The 13809-nt window shown below is 53.0% G+C and overlaps 1 protein-coding gene across 2 annotated transcripts; it reads right to left on the bottom strand.

The window, feature by feature from the left end:
• Positions 1–950: 950 nt before the first annotated feature.
• Positions 951–12970, bottom strand: LOC144299041 (SEC14-like protein 4). 2 transcript variants are annotated; one of them, XM_077874322.1, is made up of 12 exons: positions 12825–12970; positions 9846–9921; positions 7733–7776; positions 7361–7420; positions 7036–7224; positions 5481–5581; positions 5124–5227; positions 4002–4085; positions 3548–3654; positions 3319–3458; positions 3056–3225; positions 951–1941 (listed from the first exon to the last, which is right to left on the bottom strand). In XM_077874322.1, the coding sequence occupies exons 1-12, from the start codon at positions 12876–12878 to the stop codon at positions 1802–1804; spliced, it is 1269 nt and encodes a 422-aa protein (XP_077730448.1). In that variant the 5' UTR covers positions 12879–12970; the 3' UTR covers positions 951–1801. The 2 variants fall into 2 exon arrangements, with proteins under 2 accessions (XP_077730448.1, XP_077730449.1); XM_077874323.1 differs by having other exon boundaries at positions 5124–5184; positions 5486–5581; positions 12825–12969.
• Between the last annotated feature and the right edge of the window lie 839 nt (positions 12971–13809).

Genomic DNA, 13809 nt, shown 5'->3' on the forward strand with positions numbered 1-13809 from the left:
GACAACAGGTGGACCCAGAGAAACCTGATGTGGGGCCCTTATACACCAGCCGGCCATGCCCTCTATAGCCTACAGGGAAGGTGGGTGGCTCTGGACCTCCCTAGTGCCTCTGCACCTGGAGAGGCTGCATAGAGGGTGGCCCCCGGTGCAGTGGGGGTGGTGGGAAAGCCTGTTGCAGCAGGGATGCAGGAGCTGCCCTTGGACACAAGAACATCTTGTGCTTTTCCCCTGACAGCCCTGGGCTGTCTACTTGGCATGGACATGGCAGGGTTTTTTCTTGCCAAAACCCTCCAACACTGTTGGGCCAGCAATGCCTCAGTGCACTGACTTCAATTGTTTCCTTTAGTTAGTTTGCTTTCTATAGCAGCAGAGCCCCTGTTCAGACTGTGTGCTGAACCATGGGTGATGCAGCTGCCACAGGTGGAAGGCCTGGGGCCCCAGGGACTTCACGTAGCTCACCTGAAGACCTCCACCTTCCCAAGCCTCCTCATTTTCTTGCCTGGGAAGAACAGGCCCTGGGAAATCAGGAAATCTATTAAATGGAAAAAATGAAATCACAGAATCTGAGAGCAAGAAAGGAGTCCAAGCCGGCTTATTGTTTGCAAAGCCCTGGAGTGTTGATGTTTGCTGAGGCTTCTAGCCTCTGGGAGGGGTCTTTGCAGCCAGGATGCTAATGCTTTGCACCAAGGACCCCTTTTAACAGGGGACATCTGACCACTCAGCAGCTTCACTGACTCATTCTGGGTCAGGTCTGCTCTGTTGGGTGCAGTTCATCCAGCAGAGGAGACGGCGGTCCTGACTGTGGGCTGTGAGCACCAGGAGAGCCAGCCTTTGGGAAACAGGAGCCATCCCTGGCCAGCTACTGAGCTTCATTTGGGGTGGGGTGGTGGGGAGTTGGCAGACAGAAGAAAAACTTGACAATTCTCCAAGAAGTAAATCAGAGTCTCTGATAAGCCCCTGGGATGGCAGCTCCACCCCAGCACATTCTACTTTATTCCAGCAGGTTCCACTTCACTCCAGCTCTGCTATAGTCATGGTCCTTAGCCAGAAGGAACCTAAGCTGAATGTCAGCTGGATCACAGCAGGTGGGGAGGGGAAGGCCGGGGTCACTGAGAATTCTGAGAGATTCAGTCTTCACCCATTTAGCTCTGTGTGACTGAGCGTGGCTTTTCCTCCCGATGGCCAGCCCTGCTGGGCCTCATGCTCCATTTCTCATCTTCCTTCCAAAGGCAAGAGGACAACTCCAAAGAGCCTTGGTACCCTCCCAGAACCAAAACTACAAGCTCCACCACCCAGCTGGCCCCATCCCTCCACCTGGCCACCTCCAGCTGGCCCTGTCCATCCCTGCTGAGCCCCAACTGCAAAGAGCGGGGCTTCCCTGCTCTTCAGACTTGATGCTCTGCTCCCTGCATGGCCTGGGGTTCATGCACACGGCTCCAAGCAAGATCACTAGCTATGAGTGAGTCCTGGCACTGGTAGGCCTTGTGAGGAGTGACAGAAGGACAGCTCCTATGGGCAGGACACTTTCTTGGCGGCCCCTGGTTCATCTCCAATGTCCTCAAACTCAGTCTCTGTGAATGGGGGATTGGATCTCCTGTGTGAATCCTGAGTGTGGCCTATGGCCTGTATGACCCCTTCCTGCTCTGCCACTGTGCCAGGTGGGCCACAAGCAGGTGAGATGGGGAGGTGGGGGTGGGGGTAGGGGGTGGCTCCTCCAAACACCACCCCACCTAGGGGGGCAGGGGACAGGGAGGGGGTGCTGAGGGGTTGAAGAGCACAGGCACGGAGGCAGCCAGGGTCTTCACTGCGCTGGGGGTGGTCTCCCTGCCTCGAGACCTTGAATCTTCTCCTCAGAGGCCTTGTCTGGGAGCAGCACGTCCACAGTGTAGCTGACCTTCTTGGTGTGCATCAGGCTGTAGGTGTTGTCAAAACGCAGGACATCTGCAAGGGTGGAGAAGTCGTCAGGCAAAGCAAGGCTGACATATCTGCAACCCGGTGCCCTGGGGAATGGGCCCAGGACCGTGGGCAGTGCTGGAGGGTCAGCCACTGCACCACCCGCAGAGCCCACTGCTCGGGCCATCTCCTTGTGCACCTTGTGCATCCCTAACTCCCTGAAGGCGCCAGCCCCTTTTCTTTGCCAGGCATCACATGGGTGCTCCCAGCTTTCCGAATCCCCATAGCAGCCCCACAGCAGGTGCTATCATCACCATTTTAAGGATGGGGATGCTGAGGCCTACAGAGGTCAAGAGGACTTTCTGATGAGTACAGAACGAGGGAAGGGAGGGACTAGGATTCCCTTATCCTGAGATTCCAATCGAGAGGGAAGCCCTGCTTTCCCCAGAGGAGAGGGCTGAGCTCTCTAAGCCACTTTTCCATCATGCCTTTTAAAGAAGGCATTCCCTTCAGTGACAAGGTGCAAAGTGAATTCTGGGATGTGATGAGTTACCCAGATTCCTCAGTCTCCACCCTTCGAATTCTCCCTTTCCACAGCGGGGAGCTGGATATGTATTAACCAAAGCATTAGTAAAGCTCTCATGCTCCTCAACCTTGAGTCCCCCTCCTAGCTCTGTTCCCTACAGAAGCGGGAGGTCAATGCTGTTCCTGGGGAACACGGCTTCCCGTAAGATGGACCAGACTGCATCTGGTTTGGGTGGCCTGAGAATGAAGGATAAACGCATGGAAGAAGCATCTCTTTGGGATTTGCACAGTGGGACTGCCCATGCTCCTGGGCGGGCCAGGACCTCTGAAGATTAGTCCATGACTTTAATTACCTCTTAGCATGTTGAGGAAGGGCTTCCCGGGAGTGAGTGGCCTCAGGCTGTGAATCCCAATCTCTAACATGCATCTCTGCCCTTGTACCCAGGGGGTCACTCACCAGATCTAAGGCTGTGAAGCCAATGCCCCTGGCAACCACAGGACCTAGTAGCTTGCGGAGACCCCCACCCCTCCCTGAGAGCTGGAAATTGAGGGCACACAGGACAGCCTGGCAAGGGGTGTCAGTTCATTTCTCTGCCATAAGGAGGAAAACGACTCCAGTGAATCCCACAGCTCTCACAGACGCCGATGTTGAGGCAGGTGAGGCTCCCGTCCTCAGGTACCATGTGAGCTTTGTAGCGCTGGATGGGCAGCACCTCCACCATCTCCCCTGCCCACTCCCGCTCGCTTGTCTTGGTCTTCAGGAAAACCCCGAAGCCAATATCTGCCCCATCTGATGCGAACTGCCACCTGCATGGGACAGAGGGCCCCAATAATTACCACCTGCCTGGGCTCCGGGCCCCTCCCAGCTGCGCCCAGGTGTGGAGTAGCCGCCATCCCTACCTGAGCACGCAGCCCGGGAACAGGATTTCGTTCTCCACCTGCACGAAGGAGCCTCGGGCCACCGTCACCGTGTGCTCATAGTGTGTCTTCACCTGGTTGCGCAGGTAGTAGCTCTTGGGCACAATGCCCCCGTATTTGATCTGTGGGTGAGGGCTGGTGAGCAAGCACTAGACCATGGCCACCACCCGTCCTGCCTCATCCTCATCCACATCCTCTGGGCACCCTATACCTTGGTCAGGCACTTAGGGTTGCCATCAGGGTCAGTCATGGTCCCCCCAAACTCCACGGGCAGCTGCTCAGGGCTGATGAACCTTAGCAGCTCCTGCTTCCAGTTGCCTGTGGAAGCAAGGTGGTGTGGGTCGGGGGGACTGGTTGTGGGGGTGCTGTGGGGGCTCAGAGATGCTCAAAAGAGGGCAGAGAAGCCAAGCCCAGGGAGGAAACCTGATATGTCCTTGGCTTGCTCCCCTGAGCACTTACTCCTGAAGCACCCAAATGCTTTATGTGGCCACCCAGGCTAGGGCCTAGGGTCTGAAGCATCATCTGAGTGTGCAAAGGCCAGTGAGGGTTAAGGCCAAGGTCAGTGTGTGGGTAAGGAGGATAAGCCAGGGAGAAATGGGGGCTTTCACCTCGACCTCTGCTTGCCCAAGCCGCGATGGGCATAGCTAGGAGGCCAAGTCACTCACCTCCCAGAATCACTATCTTCCTTTGTGTTTCCTCACTCATGAAAAACTTGACCAAGTTGAAGGCCACAGGGAACAGCTTGGGGGCTGAAACACATGAAACTTCTTTGGGAAGCTGGGCTAAAGAGGACCTGGCATATAGTCACGGCCAGGGGCCCTGGGCTGGACAGGAGTTGGACAGTTCTAGATTCTGCCATTTGCGGCTGTGTGACCTTCAGCTAGTTACCCACCCTCTCTGAGGCTTAGTGCTGTTAACTATAAAAGGGAGATAGGGGATCCCTGGGTGGCGCAGCGGTTTGGCGCCTGCCTTTGGCCCAGGGCGTGATCCTGGAGACCCGGGATCGAGTCCCATATCAGGCTCCCGATGCATGGAGCCTGCTTCTCCCTCTGCCTGTGTCTCTGCCTCTCTCTCTCTCTCTCTCTCTGTGACTATCATAAGTAAATAAAAAAAAAAAAAAAAAGGGAGATAAATTAAACTATGTATGCAGAACACTTGGCACAGTGCCTGGCTCTCAATAAATGGCTGCCCCCCCCCCACCGTTGTAGGGTGTCAGTAATGCGGATTTCCCAGTGGTGCCTCCTGTCCCCACTCAGAGTTTTCCCAAGTTGTCTTGGAATTTTCTTGGGTGCAAGGAGACAGGGCATTAGATCTCATGTCCCACCTGAACTGCTCACACTGACTGGCCAGCCTCTGTGCTACTCCTCCAAAGACTGTCTCATTTAACCTCACAGCTGTCATAGGAAAGGTGTCAGAGTATACCTATTTTACAGATTGGCAGAACTGAGGCTTAGTAAGGTTAAGTAGACTTGTTCAAAATCACCGAACTAGCTAGATTGGAAAGCAGATCATTTGATCCCAGGGCATACACGGTGGCCCCCTCACTATACAACCATCACTGACGGGGACCATTCCCACTCAAAGCATGTCTCTCAACCAGTGTGGCCCATGAACTAGCCATTACCATTCCACACCAAGAAAAATAAAGACAATAACAATATACATTTAGAAACTTATAACTTATCTGACACAAAGGATGGTTTGAGAAGCCCTGAACTGGGTGATTTACCCACTGTTCCCCCCATTCCCCATTCCTCCTCAAGGGGTCATCCCCATCATGGGCTCACCTCGAATGACAATTAAATTCTTCATCGTCTCAGGATAATTTGCTTCCAGGATGGCAAAAAACTGTGGCAAGATGAATCTGGTCAAGATCCTGTTCCAACACATTCTATGCGGGGATTTGGTGGCCTTCAATGCTGCTGAGACAAGAGCCCCTACCACCCCCACCCCCTGGCCATCCATCTTCCCCATGAGATGGACTTCATCCTCTGGAATACTCTTGCTCCTCTTTCTCCTTGGAGGGGGGATCCCAGGCCAGCTTCACTGGCTGCTCTAGGGGCCGGTAGGGGGTGACCCCTCCTCCATGGACTGGGAGCTGGTGTGGGCAGTGGCTACCTATTGGCCTCGAGCTAGCTGCCTACCTCACCTGCTGGTAGATCTCTACAGCTGGCTTCCACAGGTGTTTCAGGCTGAGCCCCTCCATGTCAAACACCATCAGCACCGTCTCAATCTTCTTGCCCAGCTACATGAGACAGCACAAGTCTATAGGTCAGACAACAACTCTGGGCAGGAGGTCCCAGCCAGGGAAACCTGCACTGCTCCCACCTTCCTGCCACCACCACCCCCAACTGCCCACAGGGTTTTCCAAACAGACAGAGCCCACCTAGGGTCTAAGAAGATGCTGCCTCTGAGCTCTGGCACAGTGGTCCCTTATCACACTGTTTGCTCAACACCATTTCCCAGAATTAGTTAACTATAGAGTTAAAGCCCTCACTCGTTGCTCATTGGGCATCTCTCTGTACAATAGTATACTGTATCAGCTGGTGTCTACAGTCCCAGGGTGTGTCAAGCCAGAGCTACACAGCTAGCAGGCTGTGTGGCCTTGGGTGGGTTTTTAACTCCTCTGAGCCTTATTTTCTCCCTCCGTGAAATGAGGATAATTCCAGGTTCTGATAGTTTCCGGGAGGATTCAGTAAGATAATTTACAAAAATCCCAGTGCCTGATACATGCTGGTCCCTGATAAATATCAGCAGACGTTATTACTAGTATTGTCATCACACAATTATCAGCTCTGATTGGAAACGTCCATGAAGTAGAAGACACTGCTGTGACCCCATAAAATCAGCCATCTTGTTCGAGAGACACACATCTATTCAAACCAGGCACTGAATAGGGTGTTTACAAGTCTCTCATGTTTGCCACAAATCTTTGCTGGGAGGGTCTACCTGGTGTCCAGCTCCATGACAGACACTGAGGACATAGGCCCTGTCCTCGCCATTAGGCAGGTCATCCCAAAGTGACATAAGAACTCCCCACCCAGGTGTCTTCTTAGGCTCATGTAGACACTTAAACTCACAAAACTAACAGACCACACTTGGCATTAGATTCATTCTGTAAGGTATGGACCAGGAAATAGAGCTAGAGCAAAAAGAAGATCTGTACAGGTGGGTGTGGGTCCTTCCTGGCTTAAAAACCCTATGCCCCACAGGACTCAATATATATATATGTATATAGTAGCAATTCCATATTAGCTTCTAGGGACCCATGACGGATGTGCCAAGTTTTCAGTCACTGCTCTCAGGGATGCACAAAGCAATGGCTCCCCCATTAGGTGTTAGAGTTATGCAGTTTACAACTGGGGACATTTTTTCCATAAGCAAAGCTGACCATCCACTGTTCCCAGGGTTCCCGGAGAACAGAGCTAGAGTACTCACTGCACCCAAGGTCAACAACTCACCCAAGGTCAGAGGGGAAAGGGCTTTGGTGACCCTTGGCACTTGCCAGCAGAGAGTGCCATGGGCATGTTAGATGCTCACAGATGGGTGACCACAAGAGAAGCCATGTCCCATCAAAGCCCAGAATGCTGAGGCCTGGGGAGAAGCAGAGGCAGCATGCCTTTCCTACCTGGTCCTGGTGCCATCCTTTAGACAGATTGGGCCCACCGTGTACTTCCCATTCTGGACCCAGTCACTTACCTTCTGACTCTGCAGCTCACACTCCCTCAAAAGCAGCTCACAGACCCTGATGCGCTTCCGGATCAGTTCCTGCTTGGAGGCTGACAGGAGAAGACCCTTGGGGTCAAGGGTCCCAATGATGTCAAACCACACGGGGCAACCTTCATAGTCATAGCCGGTCAGACCACCAGAGTCGTACAGCTGGATCACCTGGGGATGGGGAGTGGGGGGTGAGGTCCTGACTCAAACCAGCCTACTAGGCCATGTCCCCGCTCCATTAGATGGCTGGATGTGGGGGAGTGTGAGGGGCATCTGATGGTCTGGGGAGATGCTGCATGGGGCTCACCTCTGAGGGCTGCCATGTGAGGATGTTGTCTAGGTCCTGTTGCTTCCGGAACTCCATGTGCTGTGGAGAAATGTCAGGACCTGAAGACTGCTTACCACAAAGACTTTGAAGGCATCTGGGGGCATCAGGTCGGGTCTCTCTGCCTGCAGCCCCTAAGACCTTACCAAAGCATCCCCAGACTCTGACATAGAACTGCGGATGGCAATGCCAAGAGGAGGGCCATGGTGGACCCAGGTCTGATGTAGAAAGGGATCCAAGGGGGAATGGAGGAAACACACAAGAACAGGGAAGGGCAAGAGTTCCCACTCTTTGTTACTGATCCCTGGGATACAGTGTGTGGGAGGCAGGACACTCATGAGAATGGGGCCTCACCTTCCGGAGCATATCCTCAGATTTCTGCAGGTCAAAGTTCCGAGCTGCAAAAGGAGCCAAGATTTGAGGAGGCTTGAGGTCGGATCTAGAACTCATAGTTCTCTGAAAACTCATACAGAAATACAGGAGTACCTGAGCCTTTTGTGACACCTCAAGAACACATTAGGGCTCTGGACATTTTTTGTTATTTTATTTTTAAAAAATGTTTACTTATGGGCAGCCCAGTGGCTCAGCGGTTTAGCACTGCCTTCAACCCAGGATGCGATCCTGGACACCCGGGATCGAGTCCCACGTCAGGCTCCCTGCATGGAGCCTGCTTCTCCCTCTGCCTGTGTCCCTCTGCCTCTCTCTCTCTCTCTCTCTCTCTCATGAATAAATAAATAAAATCCTTAGGGGAAAAATGTTTATTTATTTTAGAGAGAGAAAGAGAGAGAAGGAGAGGGAACACAGAAGGGGAGGGGCAAAGGGAGAGTGAGAGAGAGAATCTCAAGCAGACTCCCTAATGAGCATGAAGCCCCACTTGGGGCTCAATCTCAAGACCCTGAGATCATGACCTGAGCTGAAATCAAGAGTTGGCCACTCAGCTGACTGAGCCACTCAGGTGCCCTGCATGTTTTTAAAAAGCAAGGACTTTTAATCCTCTAGAAGACTTTAGAGGCCCTTGATATCAGTATCCAAGCCTTTATAAACTTTTAAAACCAGAGGTTGATCTAGCCTGTAATATTGATGTCTCCATGGGAGCCCAGACCCCATTGGTATTAGGGGTAGTGAGGAGCATAGGCTTTGAGTCAGACAGACTTGGACTTGAATTCTAGTTTTGTCCTTTTATTTGCTGTGCAATTTTGAGCAACTCACCTACCTTCTCTAAGTTTTAGTTTTATCTGTTAAATAGAAATATTTTTTTCAGTTATTCAAAGGGTGACATGAGATAAAAGCATATAAAATGCTTGGCACAGGGCAGCCCTGGTGGCTCAGCAGTTTAGCGCTGCTTACAGCCTAGGGCGTGATCCTGGAGACCCAGGATCGAGTCCCACGTCGGGCTCCCTGTGTAGAGCCTGCTTCTCCCTCTGCCTGTGTCTCTGACTCTCTATCTCTCTGTGTCTCTCATGAATAAATAAATAAAATCTTAAAAAAAAAATGCTTGGCATATTACCTGGTTCCCAGGAACTTCCTAGTAAATGGTTAACTATTGTTGTGATTACTTATTTTGAAGAAATAAATTCACTTTAATTGAAAATATGATGCTTTATTTTAGAAATAAAAAAAATAAAAAGTAATAATTAAAAAATGTACCAAACAGAACAGAACAGAACAGAAGGGAGGGCTTCCTCTGAGTAGGTGCTGTGCACATCCATGACCTCATGTCTGACTCACAGCATCTTGAAGGTCGGGGACGAGTTTTATACCCATTACCCAGAAGAGAAAAGTGAGGCTGAGTCAATGAGTGAGCGCCATAGGCCCACTGCTAGCACACGGCAGAGCTGAGATTCGATCACAGGTTTGCCAGATTCTGAGGCTGTGTGTGCACTTCCCAGCCCAGCTTCTGACTTCTGTCCTGATTCAAGTTCAACAACATACCATGGGGTGTGTTGAATTGGAATGAATTTCCCCCACCTTGGTTTCTGTTATTCTAATTTTACACTATTGTGGCAATTCCTGGAAGAAACTCCTTGTCTACCTTTAATGGCATCCATTTCCTGAAGTATTTGCTGGGCACCTGCTTGGGTGGCCAGGTTCCCTCAGGGGACCATACAGCCTTGCCTTCAAGGAACTGGAGACAGACCCACAGGCAAGTCCTGAAGAATATATTCAGGCCTATCTGACTCAAGGCCTGGCCAGGCCAGTCACCCTGAGACCTTCCCAGGTGTGAACTCCAAGCTCACCTCGACCATGTGCCCACCCAGTGCCAGGTACTACACCCTCTCATTTAACGCTCACAACAGTCCTTGGGGAGGTGGTCCCATCCCACTTTATAGATGAAGAAATTGAGGCTCGATAGGTTTTTTGTGCCCTGCTGATTTGGAGGGGAGCTCAGATTCCAAAGTCCCACCAGCTTCCCTGAAACTCTTCTTCCCTCTCTCCCCCTCTGCCTCCCTGACCCTGCCAGCCTCACCTCGGAGCCAGCGTAGGAGGAAGTACTCGTCGGCATTGGGCAGGGTGGGCAGCAGGTCCTGGAGTTTGTCCCGGAACTGAGGGGGAGATATAATGGTCAGTGGTGCTCCCATGATCCCTGGGCTCCCAACCCCACCCCGATCCTTCTTAAACTCAGCCTGTCAGTCCTTCCCAGGGACCCTGCAGGGTGGAAATCACACAGTTAGCAGCAGCTGCCTGGATCTTTTTGCCAACTGGGAATGGAGCACCCCACCACGGCAACCAGAGTTGGGTCCTTCTCAAACTTTGGGGGTTCTCTGCCTCCCCAAGATCCTTATTCTATAGGTCTGAGGTGGGGCCCTGCCATCCTCATTTTTACAAAGATCGCTGGTGAATCTGATGCAGGCAAACCAGAACAATTTAGGAACCTTGCCCTTGATACTGGATCTTATGAGTCTAGATTTGAAAGCAAGTTACTGAACCACTCTGAGCTTCAGTTTCCTCATCTGTGTAGTGGGGATAAAGATAAATTTGTGCCAGTCAAAGGAGTGTGTACAGGTAAAGCACTTAGCATCAGTCTTAGCTTGCAGCAGGTGCCAGAAAAATGTGGGCACTCAGCAAATGTGGACTGCTCGGAGCTCCAGACAGGGGAGTCTTTGTGGAAACAACCCCAGGCAAAGGTCAGCAGGGAGGAACTGCAAGAGAAGCCAGGGATGCCGCATCAGGCCCTGTCAAGACTGGGGAAAGAGAGGGGCTGCTGACCTGCTGACGCAGGCTCTGCCCACTGGCAGAGTTTGGGAAACCTGTTGAAAGTTTAGGTATGGGTCTGGGGCTCAGTTCTGGGAGAGAACTGTCCCCCACTTCAATGGGGACTAAGGGAGCAGAAGGCAAACCCTGGAGGGGTGGGTTTGTGGGAAACTGTGAATGAGAATTTAGGATTAGAAGTCATTGACCCCACGATGCTGGGGTCCTGGGATGGGCTCCCTGCTGGGAGCCTGCTTCTCCTTCTGCCTGTGTCTCTGCCTCTCTCTTTAAAAAAAAAAAAAAAAAGAATGTGTTCATGTATTGATCACATAATGAAAAACAAATAAAAAGACGAAAAATCTCCAGTGTCAACAACTAAGGTGAGTGAGAGCACCAGCTATCATCATCGCCCACCCAGTCCCAGCAGGCACAAGGATCAGTTGAGGAAGTTTTTAGGGGGAGTGACGGAGAGTCACAATAACCAAGAAATAATAATTCTGCACGCTCAGCCCCTTCAGATTACCAGAGTTCCTCCTGTGAACCTCTGGGATGTGCCCTGAGGCAGGAGAAGCAAGGGTCACATCCCTGCTTTGTGGATGTGGGAAGGGAGGCTGGGGTGCTGGAGGGTCTTCCCCATGGACAAAGTAAAAAAGCTACAAGGCCAGGAGGAGTCCACACCTTCCAGTCTCAAAGCCACCCCACCCTTGGGACGCACGTCAAGTAAAAGATAAGACCACTAAGCAGGTGCTGGGAAGGGTCCAGAGTAACTTAATGGAAAAAATATCTTAACAATGAGGCCATACTGGGGCACCTGGGCGGCTTGGTGGTTGAGCATCTGCCTTTGGCTTAGGTCGTGATCCCAGGGTCTTGGGCTTGAGTCCCTCATTGGGCTCTCCCGAGGGAGCCTGCTCTTCCCTCTGCCTTTGTCTCTGCCTTTCTCTGTGTGTCTTGGGAATAAATAAATAGAATCTTAAAAAACAAAAAACAAAAAAAAAAAAAAATCAAAACAAACAAACAAAAAAGAACAATGAGGCCAAATGGAGAAAGCAGCCTCTGGCAGCCCAACCATGGTGGTTAAAACTAGGCTAAGGTAAAAAACTTAGAAGGAAATGCTCCTAGGCATGGTTGTCTAGATCTCTGGGACCACGGGTGACTTCTTTTTCCTACTTTCCTTTTTCTCCCTAATTTTTAAAATAACTAGCATTCATTTCTATTAAATAATGGAAAAAATAAGAATAAACTCTTTTTACATTGTTTAAAGCTCTTTGACCCACAAGCATTTACATCATAATTCACCCCCAAAGGCCAGGTGTCCAGCCCCTCCCAAGAGCCTAGTGTCAGGGCTCCCCTGAGGCCTCTGCCAGTGGGGAGGGAGAGGGTTAACCAGGGGACTCCCCCTCCTGCTTCTCTTGGGGACCCCTCCTTCAGCTCAAGACTCTCTGTTCCTGGAACCTCATCCTTTACCTGGAAATTCACCCAGCCCCCCCCCCCCCTTCACCTGGGACCCTTCTCTCCTTCACCAGGAATTCATCCAGGGTCCTCCTCCATGGGGGGTCTTCATTCCTCCCTGGAGGATCCTCCCCAGGGTGGGAGCCATAAAAGAAACCATAGTCTCCCCAAGTCCGAAACCTGCCCTTCTTTGGCCCAAAGTGTAAGCCAGGTAGGTCCGTCACCCCACTCCCCTAACGTAAAGTCACAGTTTCCAGGCCCTGCCATCTCCTAATCAAATTAATGCTGTGGCACCTAAGACCTGAATATGTCCCCCTTCCCCAGGGTGTGACACTCTCAGCGGCAGCTTGACGGACGGCCTTGAAATCCCCCAAACCCCTCCATTCCTCTTTAATGGAAACACCAGCGATGGGGAGATGGCTTCCCCCCTGGGGAGTCGGAAAGCCACAAAGACACCAAACAAACAGATGCTGCAATCCGGGCAGGAGATCTGCGGGGCGGTGTGCCCAAGGCTGCCGGGGACGGCAGCACCACCCCACCCCCAAAACCAGGGGACAAGGGCCGGGGCCTGCGGGCAGCAGAGGGCGCAGAGGGCGGGAGGGGAAAGCGGGATTTGGCCCCAGGGCAGCCCAGGGAAGGGTTCAAGGCCAGTGTCCCATACACGTCTGCCTCAGCAACTGGGCGCAGGGGGTGCGCGGGACAGGAGGCTCGCAAGGACCCCTTTTCCATCCAAACGCCGGGGCTCCAGCCCAGGTGGGCAGCGCCAGGCAGCTCCCCCCTCCCGAGCCTCCCGGCCGAAGCCCCTCACCGTGGCCAGCGCCTCCTGCTGCGGGGGGCTCAGGTCCCCGACTCGGCCGCTCATGGTGCCGCGGGCGGGCCGGGGGGCGCGGGGGTGCCAGGAGGGCGCCGGCCCGCCAGGCCCGCAGCCGCCGCGTGGTTTTGTGCGGGGCTCAGATGTCGGCCCCGCCCCAAGCCGAGAGCGCCGCCCCGCGCGTACCGCCCCCCACCCCGGGGTGTCCGGCGGGCGGTGGCCCGGGCGCGCCCCACGCGGGGCAGGGAGCCCGGAGAGCGGACTCGAGGGGAGGCCGCAGGCGCCGCCACCTCCAGGCCGCCTCGTGCGGGGGCTCGGACGGGGTCCTGAGTGGAGGGGAGGGCGGGCGGGCCTGCGGGCCTGCGGGCAGCTTCGGGGAGCACACCCGGCTCTCCTCCCCAGCAAGCTGGAGGACCTGGGGCTTCCTTTTAAAACTTTCTTTTTTTTTTTTTTTTTAAGATTTTATTTATTTATTCATGAGAGACACAGCGAGAGGCAGAGACAGGCAAAGGGAGGAGCAGGCTCCATGCAGGGAGTCCGACGTGGGACTCGATCGTGGGACTCGATCGTGGGACTCGATCGTGGGACTCGATCGTGGGACTCGATCATCACGTCCTGGGTTGAAGGCAGGCGCTAAACCGCTGAGCCACCCGGGCTGCCCAAGGAACTGGGGCTTCCTAAACCAGACTCCACCCTCTAGATGTGTCCGGGAGTTTCTGCCCGAGGGGCCCCAACCTCCCGGCCCTGGCCTTGACCACTGGCTAGGGGCGCCCTATCCGTGCTCACAAGCTGATGGAGGCCTTTATGTGCAAAATGGTTCGAGCTCCAAGATGGTCAGAAGACTAGATAAGATGATCCGCCATGGGTTAGCCTGGCATTCCACTTAAGTGTGCAATGTTAGGACTTTTTTATTTTTAAAGATTTTATTTATTATTTATTCATGAGAGACACACAGAGAGAGAGAGAGGCAGAGACACAGGCA

This window comes from Canis aureus, chromosome 27 (genome assembly GCF_053574225.1).
Source record: "Canis aureus isolate CA01 chromosome 27, VMU_Caureus_v.1.0, whole genome shotgun sequence".
NCBI classification, from domain to species: domain Eukaryota; kingdom Metazoa; phylum Chordata; class Mammalia; order Carnivora; family Canidae; genus Canis; species Canis aureus.

Coding starts and splice junctions, on each gene's coding strand:
- LOC144299041 (XM_077874322.1), bottom strand. CDS start 12,878: ATGAGCGGCCGAGTCGGGGACCTGAGCCCCCCGCAGCAGGAGGCGCTG. Junction 3,655..4,001: donor GAAGATAGTGATTCTGGGAG/GTGAGTGACTTG, acceptor TTGCTTCCACAG/GCAACTGGAAGCAGGAGCTG. Junction 3,459..3,547: donor ACCCTAAGTGCCTGACCAAG/GTATAGGGTGCC, acceptor CCTCACCCACAG/ATCAAATACGGGGGCATTGT.